Raw genomic sequence first — 16,759 nt, forward strand, 5'->3', positions numbered from 1 at the left:
ACAGAATAAAAATGAGCCAGTGTCAGAGTTCTGCAAGATGTACGATAAAGTGAAACTTTACTAACAAACTCATCTTTCTCATACAACCGAATTAAACACAAAGTAAATCAGATCTGCAGAAAAATCCATCGTAACAACTTCGCATAAAGAGACGAAACTCCAGAACTAACGCATGACTCCCAATTAAAGCGGAAAGAAAACGACTACACACGTAGATAATCTGACCTACTTATAATCATGCAGAAATCATAAATCATTCATCAGATCCACAACGAAAGCTAAATCAGAAATGATCACATCTTCAATCGACGTAAATAAACTCAGATCTACTCTAATATACTCCACGGTACCAGATCTAAACATCCTAGTTCAATCCATTCAACATTTCCTCGCAACCAAGCAGAAATCGTAAGTTAACAACTTAGATCTAACAGGTTTAACAATGACAAGAAACTTAGTTGACAGATTTATCGCAGAACGGAAATCAAAGATGATTCAGAGAATTCATGCATGGAATAGAATATTGCAAGGTAAACGGAAATGATTCATCAGATTTACTTCGCAAAAAAACACTAGAGTTAATAACAACAAGAAATATAAAACCAAGCGTAACAAACATAAAAACAACAGATTGTATCTTCGTCCCTTCTCAGAACGGAATCACAGAACCACAATGAAAGTTTGAAAACCAACACCCAACCACAATAAAACTAAACTAAACTGAGAACCAAGTGTGTGTGGCAGAAATCAGGAATTTGGAGTGTTGGGAGCTCCCATTTCAACCCTGAGAGAGAGCTGGAGTCTATTGAGTGCTGCCTCCTTCCTCCTTCTCTATTTCCATTTATAGGAAGGCATGAGGTCTTGATCCCTAGGGCAACTATTATCTGAAAAGTCTGTCTTGCCCTTGCTTTGGGGGATCTTTCTTTTGTTTCGCTCCATCTCCAAATCGGGTGCTCCTGTTGCCGCCAATTGCTTTGTCTTGATCCGTTTATGCAACAAAACAACTCTTCTTCCTTGATCTGCTTGTCCGCCCAACTGATCAGTTCATTCTTTAGATATGGCAGACTTTTGCACACACCTGGCTCACAATTACACGTTAGAATACAGGATTGGGCGTAGTTTTAACAACGAACACATGCATGAAACGAGTCTTATCACTCACGCCTTCAATAGTTGAATTCCATCCCCAATGAGACACGAAACAACCAATGGATGGATGCGAAAGTACTTTGTTTTGAGGCGCCCATTCCACTATCTTCCCAAACCCAGGAGGGTTAATGATACGTGACCCATTGGCGAGGTCAGGCCGGACGACCCAGAGAAAAGCCCGGCCCAATAGCTCGAGCCCGAGAGCCAACTCATCCAACTGCTGCTGCTGAGAGAAAACTGCTAAACTTTCGAAAGAGACATATACCACTGATCCATCCGGTTTGGTATCCAACCAGCGCAAACAAGATGAATCTTCAGAAAATAAATTGGTGGATTTGACATTGTCGGAGTCGAGTAAATTTTAAGGGCCCGACTGGCATGACGTTCGGTAGCAACTCAGTAGCTGCAGGTTCAAGCTCATGACAAGTATTGCAAAGCAACCACTTTGCTTTACTAGCTTCTTTGTATACTTTCAAACCTTTGAAGAAAACCTTTTTCATTTCCGGGTCGCCGGAGAAACACCATGGAAGTTCATCTTACCTCCAAGAAGGTATATCTGTAAGAATATTTATATTCTTATGTGACCTATGTATCTATTGGTTTAAAATTAAAGTTTAAGTTCATAATATTAAAAGCTAAGAGGGATTCTAATATTAAAGATGACACCGTGATGGATCGGTTTCAATTAAAGAATTAGAATCGGGTGTATTGATAACCCTCATCTCTTGCCTCTTAATTATAATAATATATAAATGTGTAGTATATGTGTGAAGATGTACACGAAATGATATACAAATATATATATATATATGGATTTATTATATATATTATATTAATGTATATGTTACGTGCATAAAGAATGTGATGTGACAGTAATATATATACACATTAAATTGTATTGATTTATGTGCATGATGGTTATATATATTGAATTGTAATGACTTATGCGTATATATGCATAAGTAAATAAATTCAATGGATGGTTGTTATTAAATTAATGGCAGTTAATGATGCGAAATGACACACCTTTTGGGAAAGAAATCGGTTGGTCAATTATGAAGTAATAAATGAATAGTCACATCCATTCCCATGCAGTACGTGTGCATCTATAAAAGGCCTCATGCAGGCAGATGAAACATACACTAAAAAGCAATTTGCTTACTCTCGGCTATTGTTTATACACATATATTCTTACAGTATTTATATATTTAAAGTTTCGATTCTTTATTTCATCAAAAGAATCATCAAAGCTTGAGGCCAAGGAGAGGATAAACATCAATAGCAGCTTAAGGGGAAACATCAAATAGTGGATCCAACCCTACATCAAATTAATAAGCATGGACGGAGGTTGGTGATTCTATCCCCACTTTATAGTATAAATGTTATGGTTGAATTAATTCAAATTTAGAATTAGATTTCATTATCGAAATCATTAAAGTTGAGATATGGCTGACAATATCATTTGAAAGACTAATTGCATCCCCATTTTGGAGATCCTGCACTTAATTTGTTAGGATCGTCGACTATCATTAGTTTGATATTATCTGGCTTTGAGCTAAGTCTCCACAAGCTTGTATTTGGATCACTCTAAAAAATTCTCAAACTAATTGGAATTGAACAGAAGATAGTAACAAGATTGATGTAAAAACAAAAGGTATGATTTAGTATTACCATCTATAATGAGAATTCCTTGCTCCAACAGTTTAGGAGTGTGAAGCAAGAAGGCCAAGCAGGCAACGGAAGGCGAGGCCGTGGGGAGAAGCTGACAGGCTCGGCTCCCATCTTATCAGCAATGTCGAAAATCCATGAAAATGAGATGTCAGCAATGAGACAGGTAATCTTCTCTTTAGGATTGGAGGTGTTGATTCTTTGAATCAAATCTGTTAAGGTTTGTGGCATTGTCTTATTGGAGTTGTTTCTAGCAGCGTAAAGGGGTTGTTTGGATCGTCTTCAGGAGTTAGACCGTCTGGGACAGTTTCCATCAATATGTTGTGGTCGTCGTCGTCGTCATCATCATCTTCTTCTTCTTGAGGATAAACAGAAAGTAATTTGTGATGAATAGACTTGGCATAGACAAATGTAACTTTAATGCCGTGTTTGGCTATTTGGCGACAGAGGCTCATGAGCGCCTTCACGTGGCCTTGGACCGAGATTGGAACGGCCAACACATGAGGTTTGTTGCCGGCCATCGGAGCTCCTTCTTTTCAATTCCTACCGACTAATTGAACATGCATGTAAGACGCATAATGTGGTAGAAAAATCGAACTTATCATATCTTCTAACCACACATTTTTCCCATTCTTATCACGTGTGAGGAAACTGATGGAGTACGTACTAAACAAGCCCAACAGCAGTAAAGCCCATCAGCCTAAAGCCCAAGAAAGAGTATCAGTTCGGCATGACTAAAGAGTATCAGAGTTCAGTTCGGCACAACCAAAGAGTTCGGCCCCAGCCTACAGCTCGGTAAAAGCCAACCAATCAAACTCTGCTCTCAGGTCGGCATCAAGCTCTACTCTCAGATCGGCAAAAGCTGCTCGGCAATAATTCAGCAGTTCGGTCTCAGTATTCGACCGAACTAGGAGATAGTGGACTCATGCAGGATTTCCACCTCCACTACACCCACGATCTATTTAGTGGTGTCAAGCAGTCATTAACTCATGCAGGATAGTGGACCCATGCAAGATCGCCACGATCTCCACGACATCCACTACCTAGTAAATGGTGCTGCATGCCACGATCTTGGTCCTTTGTATAAATAGAACCTAGATCAGATAGATAGGGTTAGACTCTTTCGCTTTCTAGAGATCAAATATAAAATAGCAAGTCTGTATTGTAAGCTGTAGAAAACAGATCAAGCAATACAACTCTGCCCTTTTTTCTTCCCGTGGACGTAGATTTACCTCAGTAAATCGAACCACGTAAATTCTCTGTGTCGTGATCTGTGTTTTCCAGCATTCATCACCATCAAAAATTCGCCGATTCATCACTGGCGCCGTCTGTGGGAAACAGAGAACCAAATCTGTGATAAAGCGAATTTTTGACCCTTTTTCCACCCCAAAAAAATGCATACCAGATCACATAACACCCGTAATACCGTTCGTGATAACCGTGAGGAAGCTAGTCCAGCTCGCAGGTCTGAAAAACGGCCTCGGGAGACATCTACCTCCGGTTCTCACGAAGAAGGAACAAGCCACTCCAGGAGTCATCGCACCGAGTCTTCCCAGCAGCCCGATTTAAATGAAGCTGTCAAGCTGTTCTTGGCCGAGAAGCAGGAGGAGTTCTTAACCTTCCTGCAGAAGAGCCAACAGCCGGAGAAGACAACGGCGGATTCTCCCTCCTCATCCAGACATGAAAGTCACTACCGCAGTAGTGACGTGTCTTCCAGGAGAAAGAATCCTCAACCCCGACATGTTCCTGTTCCTCCTCGGTACCGGAACCACAGGAGAACTCCATCTCCTCCGTACCGAAGAGAGGTCGGGTTCGCCATGTACGGAGCATTAAAGACTCCGTTCTCGGACGATATCACCCGAACTCCTTTGCCGCGGAACTACCGGACTCCGTCGATAACCTATGACGGACTCGTGGATCCTCATGATTTCTTGGGACGCTATCAATACAACATGGCGAACCAGGGTCTCAACGAGGTCCACATGTGCAAGCTGTTCCCCGAGCTGCTCATCGGGAACGCCAGAAGGTGGTTCGACAGCCTTCCTCAAGGCAGCATTAGATCCTACCGAGATCTAATGGATGCTTTCCACAGGAGGTTCTTTCAGAAAGCGGAAGCCCGGATCACTTCGGCTCAGCTGCTTTCTATACGTCAAGGTCGCGACGAAAAGATCAGCGACTTCATGACGAGATTCCACAAGGAATGCCTACAAGTAGATGATCTCAACGATCTACTTGTCATTTCGGCATTCCAAAATGGAATCCTGCCCGGAGCTCTCTACAGAAAGCTCGTGGAGTGCGGTCCGCAAACAGCTCAAGAAATGTGGGACATTGCGGACCAGTTTTCCCGTGCGGATGAGGCAGACCGTCGAAAACGGTCTTTAGACAGCTCATCCCGAGAAGAGAAAAAGAAGCCCGATCAAAGCGGCCAGGTGCTTCCTCGCCGAACTCCTTTTGAAAGAATTCAAAGGGCACCGGTACAAGGCAGATTGGGGCCACGTCTCAATCCTGAGAAGCCGCCCGCTCAGTTCGTACCATTAAACAAGTCAAGAGCGGAAATTTTCGAACTACATTCCGATATGTTCGAAAAACCAAAGCGGATGACGAAATCAGCCGCGCGGCGACCTCAGGATCAATATTGCTCCTTCCATCAAGCCCACGGTCACGATACCGAGGAGTGCCGAGATTTGGCTGCAGGTATTGATGTTCTTGTGAAAACAGGAACGTTAAAAAAATACCAAAGCAAGCAGCCGAAAAAGAACAAAAGACAGAGAGGTGCGAACTGCAATCCTCAGGATCCGAAAAGGCATGAGGATCCCGAAGACGACGACGAGCCGCAATATGATGGAGTAATCCAGACTATTGATGCTCTCCCTGCCGGGAAGACTAAGTCGTCTCTAAAAGCAGAACGCAGAGGTTCCAATCAAGAGGAGCCAACACATAAAAGGCTGAAGAAAGACGAAGTGATTACATTTTCAGATGCCGATCCCGTCCCAGCCATCTCTCCTCACCAAGACGCTATTGTCATTCAAGCCGGAGTGGCAAACAAACTGGTCCACAGAGTATTTGTGGATACAGGAGCGTCAGTCAGCATTCTTTTTAAAGGATGTTTCGATAAAATGGAAGTGGATCCAGCTCGGCTCAGTCCGGCTCCACTTCCTCTGAAAAGTTTCGCCCAGGAGGACACCCGCCCTGAAGGTATTATCAGCCTTCCGATCACGGTGGGAAAAGCGCCTACAAGCTCCAATACGATGATCGAGTTCTTTGTGGTGAAAGCTCGGTCCCCGTACAACATCATCCTGGGGAGAGACTGGCTCAACACAGTTCGGGCCGTTTGCTCTACTTATCACCTCACCATCAAGATCCCCACTAAAGGTGGGATAGCGGTCATCCGAGGTGATCAAAAGAGAGCAAAAGAATGTCTGCAGATTGCGCTTAAAAGTGCCGAGCAATCAGTTCGGCACCATCAAGCATAGCAATCACAGCAACCGGAGTCAGAGGCAAGCGAGATGACCGAAGTCACTTCAGAGCCGAACTCAATGACCGTTCAGTTATACGAAGATAATCCATCCAGAACGGTCAAGATCGGCTTCGCAGGAACGCCTCTACTCCGGGAAAAGACCATTCAGCTCCTCAAGGAGTACAAAGATGTCTTTGCATGGTCTCCGTTGGACATGACCGGAGTGCCCCCCGAGGTAATCACTCATCGGTTAAATATTGATCCTTCAATCCGGCCAGTAAAACAGAAGCAAAGACTCTTTGCGGCAGAAAGAAGCCAAGTCATCCATGACGAAGTCCGCCAATTACTAAAAGCGGATGTACTATTCGAGGTGAAATATCCTTCTTGGGTGGCCAATCCTGTGATGATCAAGAAAAAAGGAGGAGGATGGCGGATGTGCATAGATTTTACCGATCTAAACAAGCACTGTCCTAAAGATTGCTATCCCCTTCCGAATATAGATAAAAAGTAGAAGCTTTGATCGGCTTCGAAATTTTCTGTTTTCTTGATTTATACAAAGGATATCACCAAGTGTTGATGGATGAGAGTGACGCTCCGAAAACAGCTTTCATTACCGATTTCGGCATTTTCGCTTATAAAAAGATGCCATTCGGTTTAAAGAATGCCGGAGCCACTTATCAAAGGATGGTAGACAAGCTTTTTCGGCACCTAATCGGAAAGCAAGTTGAAGTGTATGTCGACGACATAGTTGTCAAAAGCAAAAGCACTTCGGAGTACGAAGACAACCTCAAGTCCACTCTCAACGTACTCAAGAAAGCCAACCTCAAACTTAATCCCCAAAAGTGTACCTTTTTGGTAGATTCGGGAAAGTTTCTGGGTTGTTGGGTTTCAAAGGACGGACTCAAGGCAAACCCCTCAAAAGTTCAAGTCGTTCAGAACATGGCAATGCCGAAGTCCATACATGACGTGCAAAGGCTAACCGGATGTCTAGCCGCACTGAATCGATTCCTTTCCCAAGCAGCCGAAAAGCAACTGCCGTTCTTCAAGGTGTTGAAAAAGGCACCAAAGTTCGAGTGGGGAGCCGAGCAGAAAAAGGCCTTTGACGAGCTCAAAAGTTATCTAGCCGAGCTTCCTATTCTCTCTGCTCCAACCGAAGCCGAAGTAATATTCTTATACTTAGCGGCATCGGATCAAACCATCAGCGCGGTGCTTGTACGAGAAGAAGGCCTAAAGCAGCTTCCCATCTACTTTACAAGCCGAGCATTAAGAGGTCCAGAAACAAGGTATCAACCTCGGGAAAAAATTGCTCTGGCGTTAGTAAATGCAGCAAGGAGACTGCGGCCATACTTCTATGCTCACAAGGTATGCGTCTTAACTGATCTGCCTCTTCGGCAAGTTTTGACCAAGCCAGAAGCATCAGGCAGAATCGCCAAATGGGCCATAGAGCTGGGAGAACACTCAATCGAGTATCTACCTCGGAAAGCTATCAAGGGACAAGCCTTGGCAGATTTTCTTGCAGAAGCAAAGTTCGATCAAGCAATTCCTGTTATTGCCGAACAGAAGAATTCTGCCAATGCCGAACTAGCACAGCCCTTGGAACCCGAAGTAGAGCCGCCGGACTGCTGGAGCGGATTCGTAGATGGAGCTTCAAACAAGATGGGAAGTGGAGCTGGTATTTTACTTGTCGCTCCCGACGGACACGAGGTAACCTACTCACTTCGATTCCTATTCCCCACTACTAATAATGAAGCCGAGTACGAAGCCCTCCTGGCCGGACTCCAGTTAGCGCAAAGTCTGCTCGTCAAATCTCTCAAAGTCCATTGTGATTCACAAGTCATAGTAAATCACATGTTGGGTACAAGTGAAGCCCGTGACGAGAGAATGAAGAAGTATTTGGACAAAGCGCAAAGCATCAGCCGAAGTTTCTCCTATTTTCGGATAATCCGCATTCCCAGAGCGGAAAATAGCCGAGCAGATACCTTAAGTAAGTTGGCCTCAGATCCGAGCTCAAAGGCGGAAGAATTAATGCATCGAAGCATTGATGAAGCCGAGGTACATTCAGTATCCAGCTCGCCGAACTGGATGACGCCGATCTTGCAGTATCTGGATCAAGGACAATTGCCCGAGGATAAGAGAGAAGCTCGGAAGATCACGTGCCGAGCACTTCGGTACGAACTTCATGAAGGAGTCCTCTTTAGAAAGTCTTACCTCCAGCCGTTATTGCGGTGCGTAGGACCAGAAGAGACGGACTACATCCTCAGAGAAGTTCATGAAGGATCGTGCGGTAGCCACATCGGAGCCAGAGCTTTAGCTAAAAAAGTTCTGAGATGGGGATATTATTGGCCAACCATGGTACAAGAGGCAGTGCAGCTCGTCAAGACATGCCCGAAGTGCCAAATCCATGCAAATATCCCAAGGATGCCGCAGACCGATCTATACACTATGCAAAGCCCTTGGCCTTTCATGCAATGGGGCATAGACATAGTGGGACCACTTCCTCAAGCTCCTCGGCAAATGAAATTCCTTATCGTTGCCGTGGACTACTTCACGAAGTGGGTGGAGGCTGAACCATTAGCTACGATAACGAGCTCAAAGGCATTGGACTTCGTCTGGAAGAACATAGTGTGCCGATTTGGCATACCCCACATCCTCATCTCGGATAACGGGACTCAGTTCACCGACAAGACGTTCAAGAATTGGTGCCAAGAGCTGAATATTCAACAGCGGTTCACTTCAGTCTCTCATCCACAAGCAAACGGACAAACGGAGGTAACAAATCGTATCCTGGTGAAAGGGTTAAAAGCTCGGTTAGATCAAGCCAAAGGACAATGGGTAGAAAATCTCCCTCAAGTCCTATGGTCCTACCGAACTACACCCACAACCTCCAGCGGTGAAACTCCGTACAGTCTTGTTTACGGCACTGAAGCCGTGATTCCGGTGGAGATCGGCATACCCAGTCCTCGAACTCTAAACTTCTCAGCAGAAATGAATGACGACGGACTGAGAGCTGAGCTAGATCTTGCCGAAGAAAGAAGAGAATTGGCATGCATAAAAGCAGCCAAGTACAAGGAGCAAGTAGCCCGGTATTACAACCAAAGGGTGAAGAAGCTGCAATTTCAAGTGGGAGATCTCGTCTTGAGAAACAACGAAGTAAGCCGAGCAGAAAAGCTGGGCAAGCTCGAACCCACATGGGAAGGTCCGTATCGGGTGTCAGAAGTCCTCGGCAAAGGGTCTTACAAATTGGCTCACATGTCAGGAGAACAGGTACCCCGAACATGGCACATTTCCAACCTCAAGAAGTTCCATTTGTAAGAGACAGTCCGGTCAGTCAGTCTTGAGTCCTGTTCGGTCAATGTGCTTTATCTGGTTTGCTTGGTCTTTGTCTGTCTCTGTGCGTTTTGTCTGTGTGTTTTGTCTGTCTCTGTGCGTGTCGTCTCTTACAAATGTTACTGAGGTATCTTGTTCTTCGAAGGCTGATCCCCTTCTTAGAACATATACAAGCCAACGATTGTGAGTCAAAGCTTCTGAAGAGGATACAAGACCACAATTCAGCTTAAACAAGCAGTTCGTCTAAAACGAGCTGCAATAAGCCAACGATTGTGAGTCAAAGCTTCTAAAGAGGATACAAGACCACAATTCCGCTTAAGAAACAAGCACTTCGTCTGAAACGAACTGCAATAAGCCAACGATTGTGAAGTCCAAGCTTCTAAAGAGGATACAAGACCACAATTCGGCTTAAAAATCAAGCACTTCGTCTGAAACGAACTGCAACGAAAGTCCGATTCTCGCGATAAAACTTGCCTGAATTAGGACAAGGGAAAGTCCGATCCACGCGATAAAACTCGCCGAATTAGGACAAGGGAAAGTCCGATCCCCAAATTAGGACAACGGAAAGTCCGATCCGAGCGATAAAACTCGCCAAATTAGGACACAAGACGAGTCCGGTCAAAGATGTTTATTTCATCAGACCAAAGACGAGTCCGGTCAAAGATGTTTATTTCATCAGACCAAAGACGAGTCCGGTCAAAGAAGAGTTCACTTCATAAGACCGAGGACAAACACCAACTTACCCCGTACCTTTATCCAGAATGCCGAAGTAATTCACTTCGCTTTTCGGGGGGGGGGTAGTGATGGAGTACGTACTAAACAATCCCAACAGCAGTAAAGCCCATCAGCCTAAAGCCCAAGAAAGAGTATCAGTTCGGCATGACTAAAGAGTATCAGAGTTCAGTTCGGCACAACCAAAGAGTTCGGCCCCAGCCTACAGCTCGGTAAAAGCCAACCAATCAAACTCTGCTCTCAGGTCGGCATCAAGCTCTACTCTCAGATCGGCAAAAGCTGCTCGGCAATAATTCAGCAGTTCGGTCTCAGTATTCGACCGAACTAGGAGATAGTGGACTCATGCAGGATTTCCACCTCCACTACACCCACGATCTATTTAGTGGTGTCAAGCAGTCATTAACTCATGCAGGATAGTGGACCCATGCAAGATCGCCACGATCTCCACGACATCCACTACCTAGTAAATGGTGCTGCATGCCACGATCTTGGTCCTTTGTATAAATAGAACCTAGATCAGATAGATAGGGTTAGACTCTTTCGCTTTCTAGAGATCAAATATAAAATAGCAAGTCTGTATTGTAAGCTGTAGAAAACAGATCAAGCAATACAACTCTGCCCTTTTTTCTTCCCGTGGACGTAGATTTACCTCAGTAAATCGAACCACGTAAATTCTCTGTGTCGTGATCTGTGTTTTCCAGCATTCATCACCATCAAAAATTCGCCGATTCATCAGAAACACATATCATACCTTTTTTTCTTTTTTGGCTAATTGGCTTCCTTTTTTTCCAAATATGTGATCTAGTAATCCTATTATTTGTAAAAATTTAAAAATGCTGGGAAAGAACTGATAATTATACTATTATTCTTATACTATATAATTAATCCATACGATCCATTATTACTCGTCACTAACTTCTTTTTCTAGTCAGTCACTAGCTTCTTTTTTAGTCTGTCAATCAATATTTACGATACTAATATTTTTACTATTGTTTATAATAATTTCCACCTTCCACTAACATTTTATTACTCATTCCATCTCAATAAGAGTCACATTCCACTTTTACCATAAATAGTAAATAGGTCTTACATTCAACTAACTCACATCACTCACATGTTATTATAAAACCAATATAAAAAGTAGGACTTTATATTGCACTAACTTTTCCAATTCACTATTATTTACATTTCTTAAAACTCGTGCTCACACCAAATATGACTCTTATTCGGAAGAGTAGTATAAAACTAATTCTCAGTATATAAAAATATAACTCACATTCCATTAACTTTTTTTACTCATTTTTCTTTATAGTATTTCAAAAACTTTAGCGGACAATTTCTTTGTAGTAAATGTATATTTATTCAGTAAAATTACACAATTTGTAAATTAAGACATCAAACGTACATTTAGCTTGTGACTTTTAATTTTAATATTTAAGTATCATTCATATTTTAATTATTAATATTATTCCAATTATTTTTGTGTTAAACTATATAATATATTACGCAATTTATTTTGAGTTAGGCCAATTAAATTAATTATTCCATAAAATAATAAGATAATTTAATTAAATAATAGTAAAATGCAGTAATTTAAACAAATAAATTCATCTAGTCAAATTTATTTGTAATTTCTTATTGAAATTTAAAACTAATCATCTAAACTCCTTAATTAAATCATTGGGCGGCTAATAATAATTAATAAAAAAGTTCATTACTAATTAAGAATTTATTAGAGTTTATTTAGTTCGATGGTAGTAGATTTAATATGGAATAAGTCAAGTTGAACTTTTCTATGATTAAATTAGTATTGAATTTTATATTATAATTAATTTGTTTACTTAGATTATATCTAAGATAATTATTATAAAAATGCTTGGTTGAATGGATTAAAATTTTACATTCAATTAATTTGAACTTATTCATTATAATAATTTTGTTAGCAATTTAATTTTTAATTAATTATTCAATTAGATAAAATATTAAATGAAATAAAATATTAACTAAGGTTTATTTAATTATTGAGAATCAGAAAATGATAAAAATAAGAATAAAAACATTTGAAAAGAATAACGCCATTAATATTATTAAGCAATAGATATCATTATTCTCGGTAATCACGAATCAATTAATTACGAAGCAATCCAACTATGTTATTGATCAATTTCAGTAATGTAAAAATTCAAAATAGCTTTCCATCACTGATTATAAATTGATTATAATCAGTAATGTTATTGTTCATTCCCCTTTAGTTGTGAGTAATCGAAGCAAGGCCGACCTTCTTTTCTCCTTATTTTTCATTTTTGAAATTTTGATGGAAAGAATCTGCTTTGTAAATCAGTATATATAGAGATTTATTTAGTTTCATACTAATTCATACCTTTTCTTATATAACTGAGCAATTCATACGTTTCAACTTGTATTTTAGTAGACCATCAATTCATACTCGTTTATATTATTCGTATGGCCATTGTTGACAATTTAATTAATTTTCTCTTTGACTGCACAGCTTTGTAATAATTTCATTACTCTAATATATTCAAAATAGAGGAATACATTGGGTCGTCCCAAAGCAAAAACTTTACAAAATGCTATTTCTCAAAACAAGTAAATGTCATTACGTGTGACAATTGTTTGTAATATAATTATTTCCCCACATTTATACGACTTGTAATTACTGCCAAACTTATAGTCTGACTCTTTTTTCAAACCCTAAATTTATAAATATTCAAATTCATATCTCATATTTCATAAATATTAAAAATAAGGTCAAAACTCACCTTATATATAGTTATAGATGAGATTAAATAAAAATATAAAGTTATCAATAGAGTTTATAAAATTAAATGAATGATCATGAGATTAATATGAGTTGCATTTGCTTGGTGAGATGCTTCTCGGCAATAGCCGAACGAGAAGAAAATGGTCAAAAGGGCAAAAGGATATGGAGTGACCGGAACATTAAGGTGGTAAAATGGCTTATGCTCGTGAAAACGCCTAAAGCCCTCCACTACCTTCACTACCTTACCGTTTTCTACGATACCATTATTTAGGGTACTCAAAGAAATGTGTACTATCTTGTGGGGCAAGCTATAGCATTATTTAAGGAAAAATTCTTTTTTTGGTAAAGCATGTAAATGGAATTCCATTTTAATGAAGAGCTTTAGTTGTATTCCAACTCAGGGAGTGACGCACAACCGTTATGCGTCGTTAATTGAGAAACGCATAACCATCATGCGTCGTTATTTAATGACGCATAAGCATCATGCGTCTTTTATTAGTGACGCATAATGCTTATGCGTCTTTGGCTAGTGACGCATAACGCTTATGCGTCTTCCGGTGGGTTTTAAAACAGGCAGAGAAGGAAAAATACTTCGCAGCACAGACAGAAAGCCGCGACCCAAGCGACGATTCCCAGCAGATTCCGACGATTACCAGCAATTTCCGGCGAATTTCCACCATTTTGCAACCATATTCCGGTAATTGTTCTTAAATTTGGCTAAATACATCATTTATTGCTTAATTTGTGCAGGTTTTCCGTAATTTAGCAAAATTAGGGTTTATGATGAAATTGATGGATTTTTGATCGATTTTTGTTGTTTTGTTTCCTATACTTAGGGATTATGATGAAATTAGGGGTTATGATGAAATTGATGGAATTTTTGGTCGATTTTCCGTAATTTGTGTATTTCATATGCATATTATTTAGAATTGTTGAGTTTTTATGAAAAAAATTGAATCTTGGGTGAATGTTTTGAAGTAGATGGCATCTGCAAGTTCCGAACAACAATTATGTTATGGACCTGAGGATCCATCATTACTATTTCATTAAAACGAACACATTTCAGCCTCATTGTTGGCAAATGGCACAGCAAATGTGTTGAGAGTTCGTAGGACGGAGAGTAAGGTTTGGGCAGTGCCAATACATGAAAATGAGATGTATTGGCTTGATGTATGGGGGTTCAGAGGCGTGGTTGAATGTGGAAGGCCGATGAGGATGGACAATGAGCTTATAACTGCCTTGGTCGAGCGCTAAAGGCCTGAGACACACTGTTTCCACCTTCCAGTTGGTGAAGTTACCGTAACCTTACAGGATGTGCAAAGCCTGTGGGGTTTGAGAGCAGACGGTCGTGTTTTCACTGGCCGTGACTACCCTGTTGGATATGAAGATTGGCCCAGCAAGTGTAGAGATGTGTTGGAATGGATACCTGACGCAGAAACAGAAACGAAGCACGGTGGTTTGTTGATGACATCTCTGATCCACCAAGCGACGATGCCGTTGGGTGATGGGCTGCATGATTATGCATACATCCAAAGAGCACGTATACATGCTCTAATCTTGTTAAGGGGGCTTATTTTACCGGACACCACAGGGTGCAAGGTCCCCTTTATGTGGTTAAATGCCTTTGACGATCCGGAAGAAGTGGCTAATATCAATTGGGGTAGTGCTGCTTTAGCATATCTGTATCATTATTTGTGCGAGGCTTCAGTAGGCAGGCAAAGAAGAGATGTGGGTGGACCTATGGTTCTCTTGCAACTGTGGGCGTGGGAAAGAATGCCTACATTGAGGCCAGCCTTCTTGATATCGCTTATGTACACGCCGTATACCCCGTGCGGAGCTAAGTAATGTATTTTTTACATTAACTCACTTAATTAAGTATTTTTTCGGTAACTTATTTTGACATTAATATTATGTATAGGTGGCACGGAGTTACTGAAATTGGAAATGCTCCCCGACATTCAGTAGCTCATTATCGTGATCAATTATCACTGATTCGTCCGGGCAAGGTTAAATTTATTATTTTTTTGTCTTAGTTAATGAATTTACTATAGTATGAAATTAATTGTGTTTTTCATATTATTTTTTTGTAGTTTCTTTGGACACCGTATGCATATTGTATCCTGCCCGATTACTACATTGATCCGACTGCATCCTTCTTGTGCGACACTTATTTGGTGTGCTGGTCATTTGTCGAGGCACACGAGGCTGGACGCGTTTGCCGACAATTTAACCGATACCAGCGTATTCCTCAGTATTGTGATAGGATGCTACATAATGTCAGACATCTATGTAAAAGTCACCGCCGTGGGAGGAAGGGCGCCGATTGGGCTAAGGTACATAAATTCTTCATTGATGAATGGGACTTGAGACACGACATGTTCCAAGCAATTTTTGACCATGCCACGGCGACCATGGATGGTCGCATTAATCCGGGCTATATGGCGTGGTACAATAGGATCACAGCATGGGAAATGAACGACAAACAAATGAAAACCCGAAATACTTGTAATTTCGGATTTGGATGGGCAGTGCAATATTACTTCTGTAGTGGCTGCTTGTAATATTCCAATATAAGCTTATATTAAATTGTGGGTTCAATTTAATTAGTAAGAAGTTAATTGGGGGAGGCCATATCCAAATTCTTCCATAGATCACTGATTGGACCCAATATGTGACTTAAAATAAATAGGAGAATAAAGGAGACAGAAAATAGACTTAATTATTATCATAATTTTCGTCCACCTCTCTATCTGGAAGAGGGACGATTTTCAACTCCCTCCGTGAGCAGTTCCCGTCTTCTTTATTCAAGTCCTAGTATTCTGGTGAAATCAGCCCACACTGATATCAGTTTACAGTCCGAGAACCAGTCAGAAGATCTGTGGTTTAGTACTCAAGATCTTCACGTGGAGAAAGCTCTAGCCAACTTCGATTCTTTGGAGAATCAACGAGGTAAATTGGCTAATTCCGTAGTAACCATGTTTTAGGTTTCAATTACGCTAAAGCACGATTAAATTTAAGTTATGAGCATGATACATGTGAGAATTACTCGAATAGATTTTGTCTTAATAATCTGCTAAATAGATCAAGATATTATGTGATCAATTGAATGCACGCTTCCGCTGCCAACCCGTACAGTCCTGGCTAAGATGACACATTCCTTGGAGGGCACGAGATTTTAAGAGTTATTGGTTAACGTGTTTAATTGGAGAGAGAAAAGGTGGGTGTAAATATTAAAATACAGAGAGAAAAAGAGATGAATATTTTAATAGGAGTGGGAAAAAGTGGTTGGGTGTATTAATTGGAGAGAGAAAGTTTCTAAAAAAGGAAATGTGTCATCTTAGTTGGGACAAACTAAAAGGAAAACGTGTCATCTTAACTGGGACGGATGGAGTAATAAATAGTTAGAGTGGAGAGAGTGTAAAGTAAGAGAGAGAATAATTTAGTTAAGACTTTTCTTTATATTATTCTCTCTTATACTTTACCCTCTCTCCACTTTAACTATTTATTACTCCCTTCGTTCCCTCATAGTCGAGGCGAAACTTTTTTATGTACGGAATTTAAGAAAGGGATGTTGAGTGTGTTAAATAAATAGATAAAAAAAGTAAGAGAGTGAAAAAAGTAAGAGAGGGAAAAAAGTAGAAAGA

General features: G+C 40.8%; 1 protein-coding gene and 1 pseudogene across 1 annotated transcript; one reads left to right on the forward strand and one right to left on the reverse strand.

Moving 5' to 3' along the window:
- Nucleotides 1–1,564: 1,564 nt before the first annotated feature.
- LOC121781051 lies at nucleotides 1,565–3,382 on the reverse strand (annotated as a pseudogene).
- Nucleotides 3,383–14,270: 10,888 nt separating this feature from the next.
- LOC121781588 (serine/threonine-protein phosphatase 7 long form homolog) lies at nucleotides 14,271–14,960 on the forward strand. The gene is made up of 2 exons (XM_042179312.1): nucleotides 14,271–14,357; nucleotides 14,427–14,960. Exons 1-2 carry the CDS (start codon nucleotides 14,271–14,273, stop codon nucleotides 14,958–14,960), a joined length of 621 nt encoding a protein of 206 aa, XP_042035246.1.
- The last annotated feature ends 1,799 nt before the right edge of the window (nucleotides 14,961–16,759 follow it).

Source organism: Salvia splendens, chromosome 20 (genome assembly GCF_004379255.2).
Source record: "Salvia splendens isolate huo1 chromosome 20, SspV2, whole genome shotgun sequence".
Taxonomy (NCBI): Eukaryota; Viridiplantae; Streptophyta; class Magnoliopsida; order Lamiales; family Lamiaceae; genus Salvia; species Salvia splendens.

Excerpts from the sequence above, each read along its gene's own strand:
- LOC121781588 (XM_042179312.1), top strand. The coding sequence starts at position 14,271 with ATGTATTGGCTTGATGTATGGGGGTTCAGAGGCGTGGTTGAATGTGGA. Across the intron at positions 14,358-14,426 it reads ATGAGCTTATAACTGCCTTG|GATGTGCAAAGCCTGTGGGG; the intron begins GTCGAGCGCTAA and ends GTAACCTTACAG.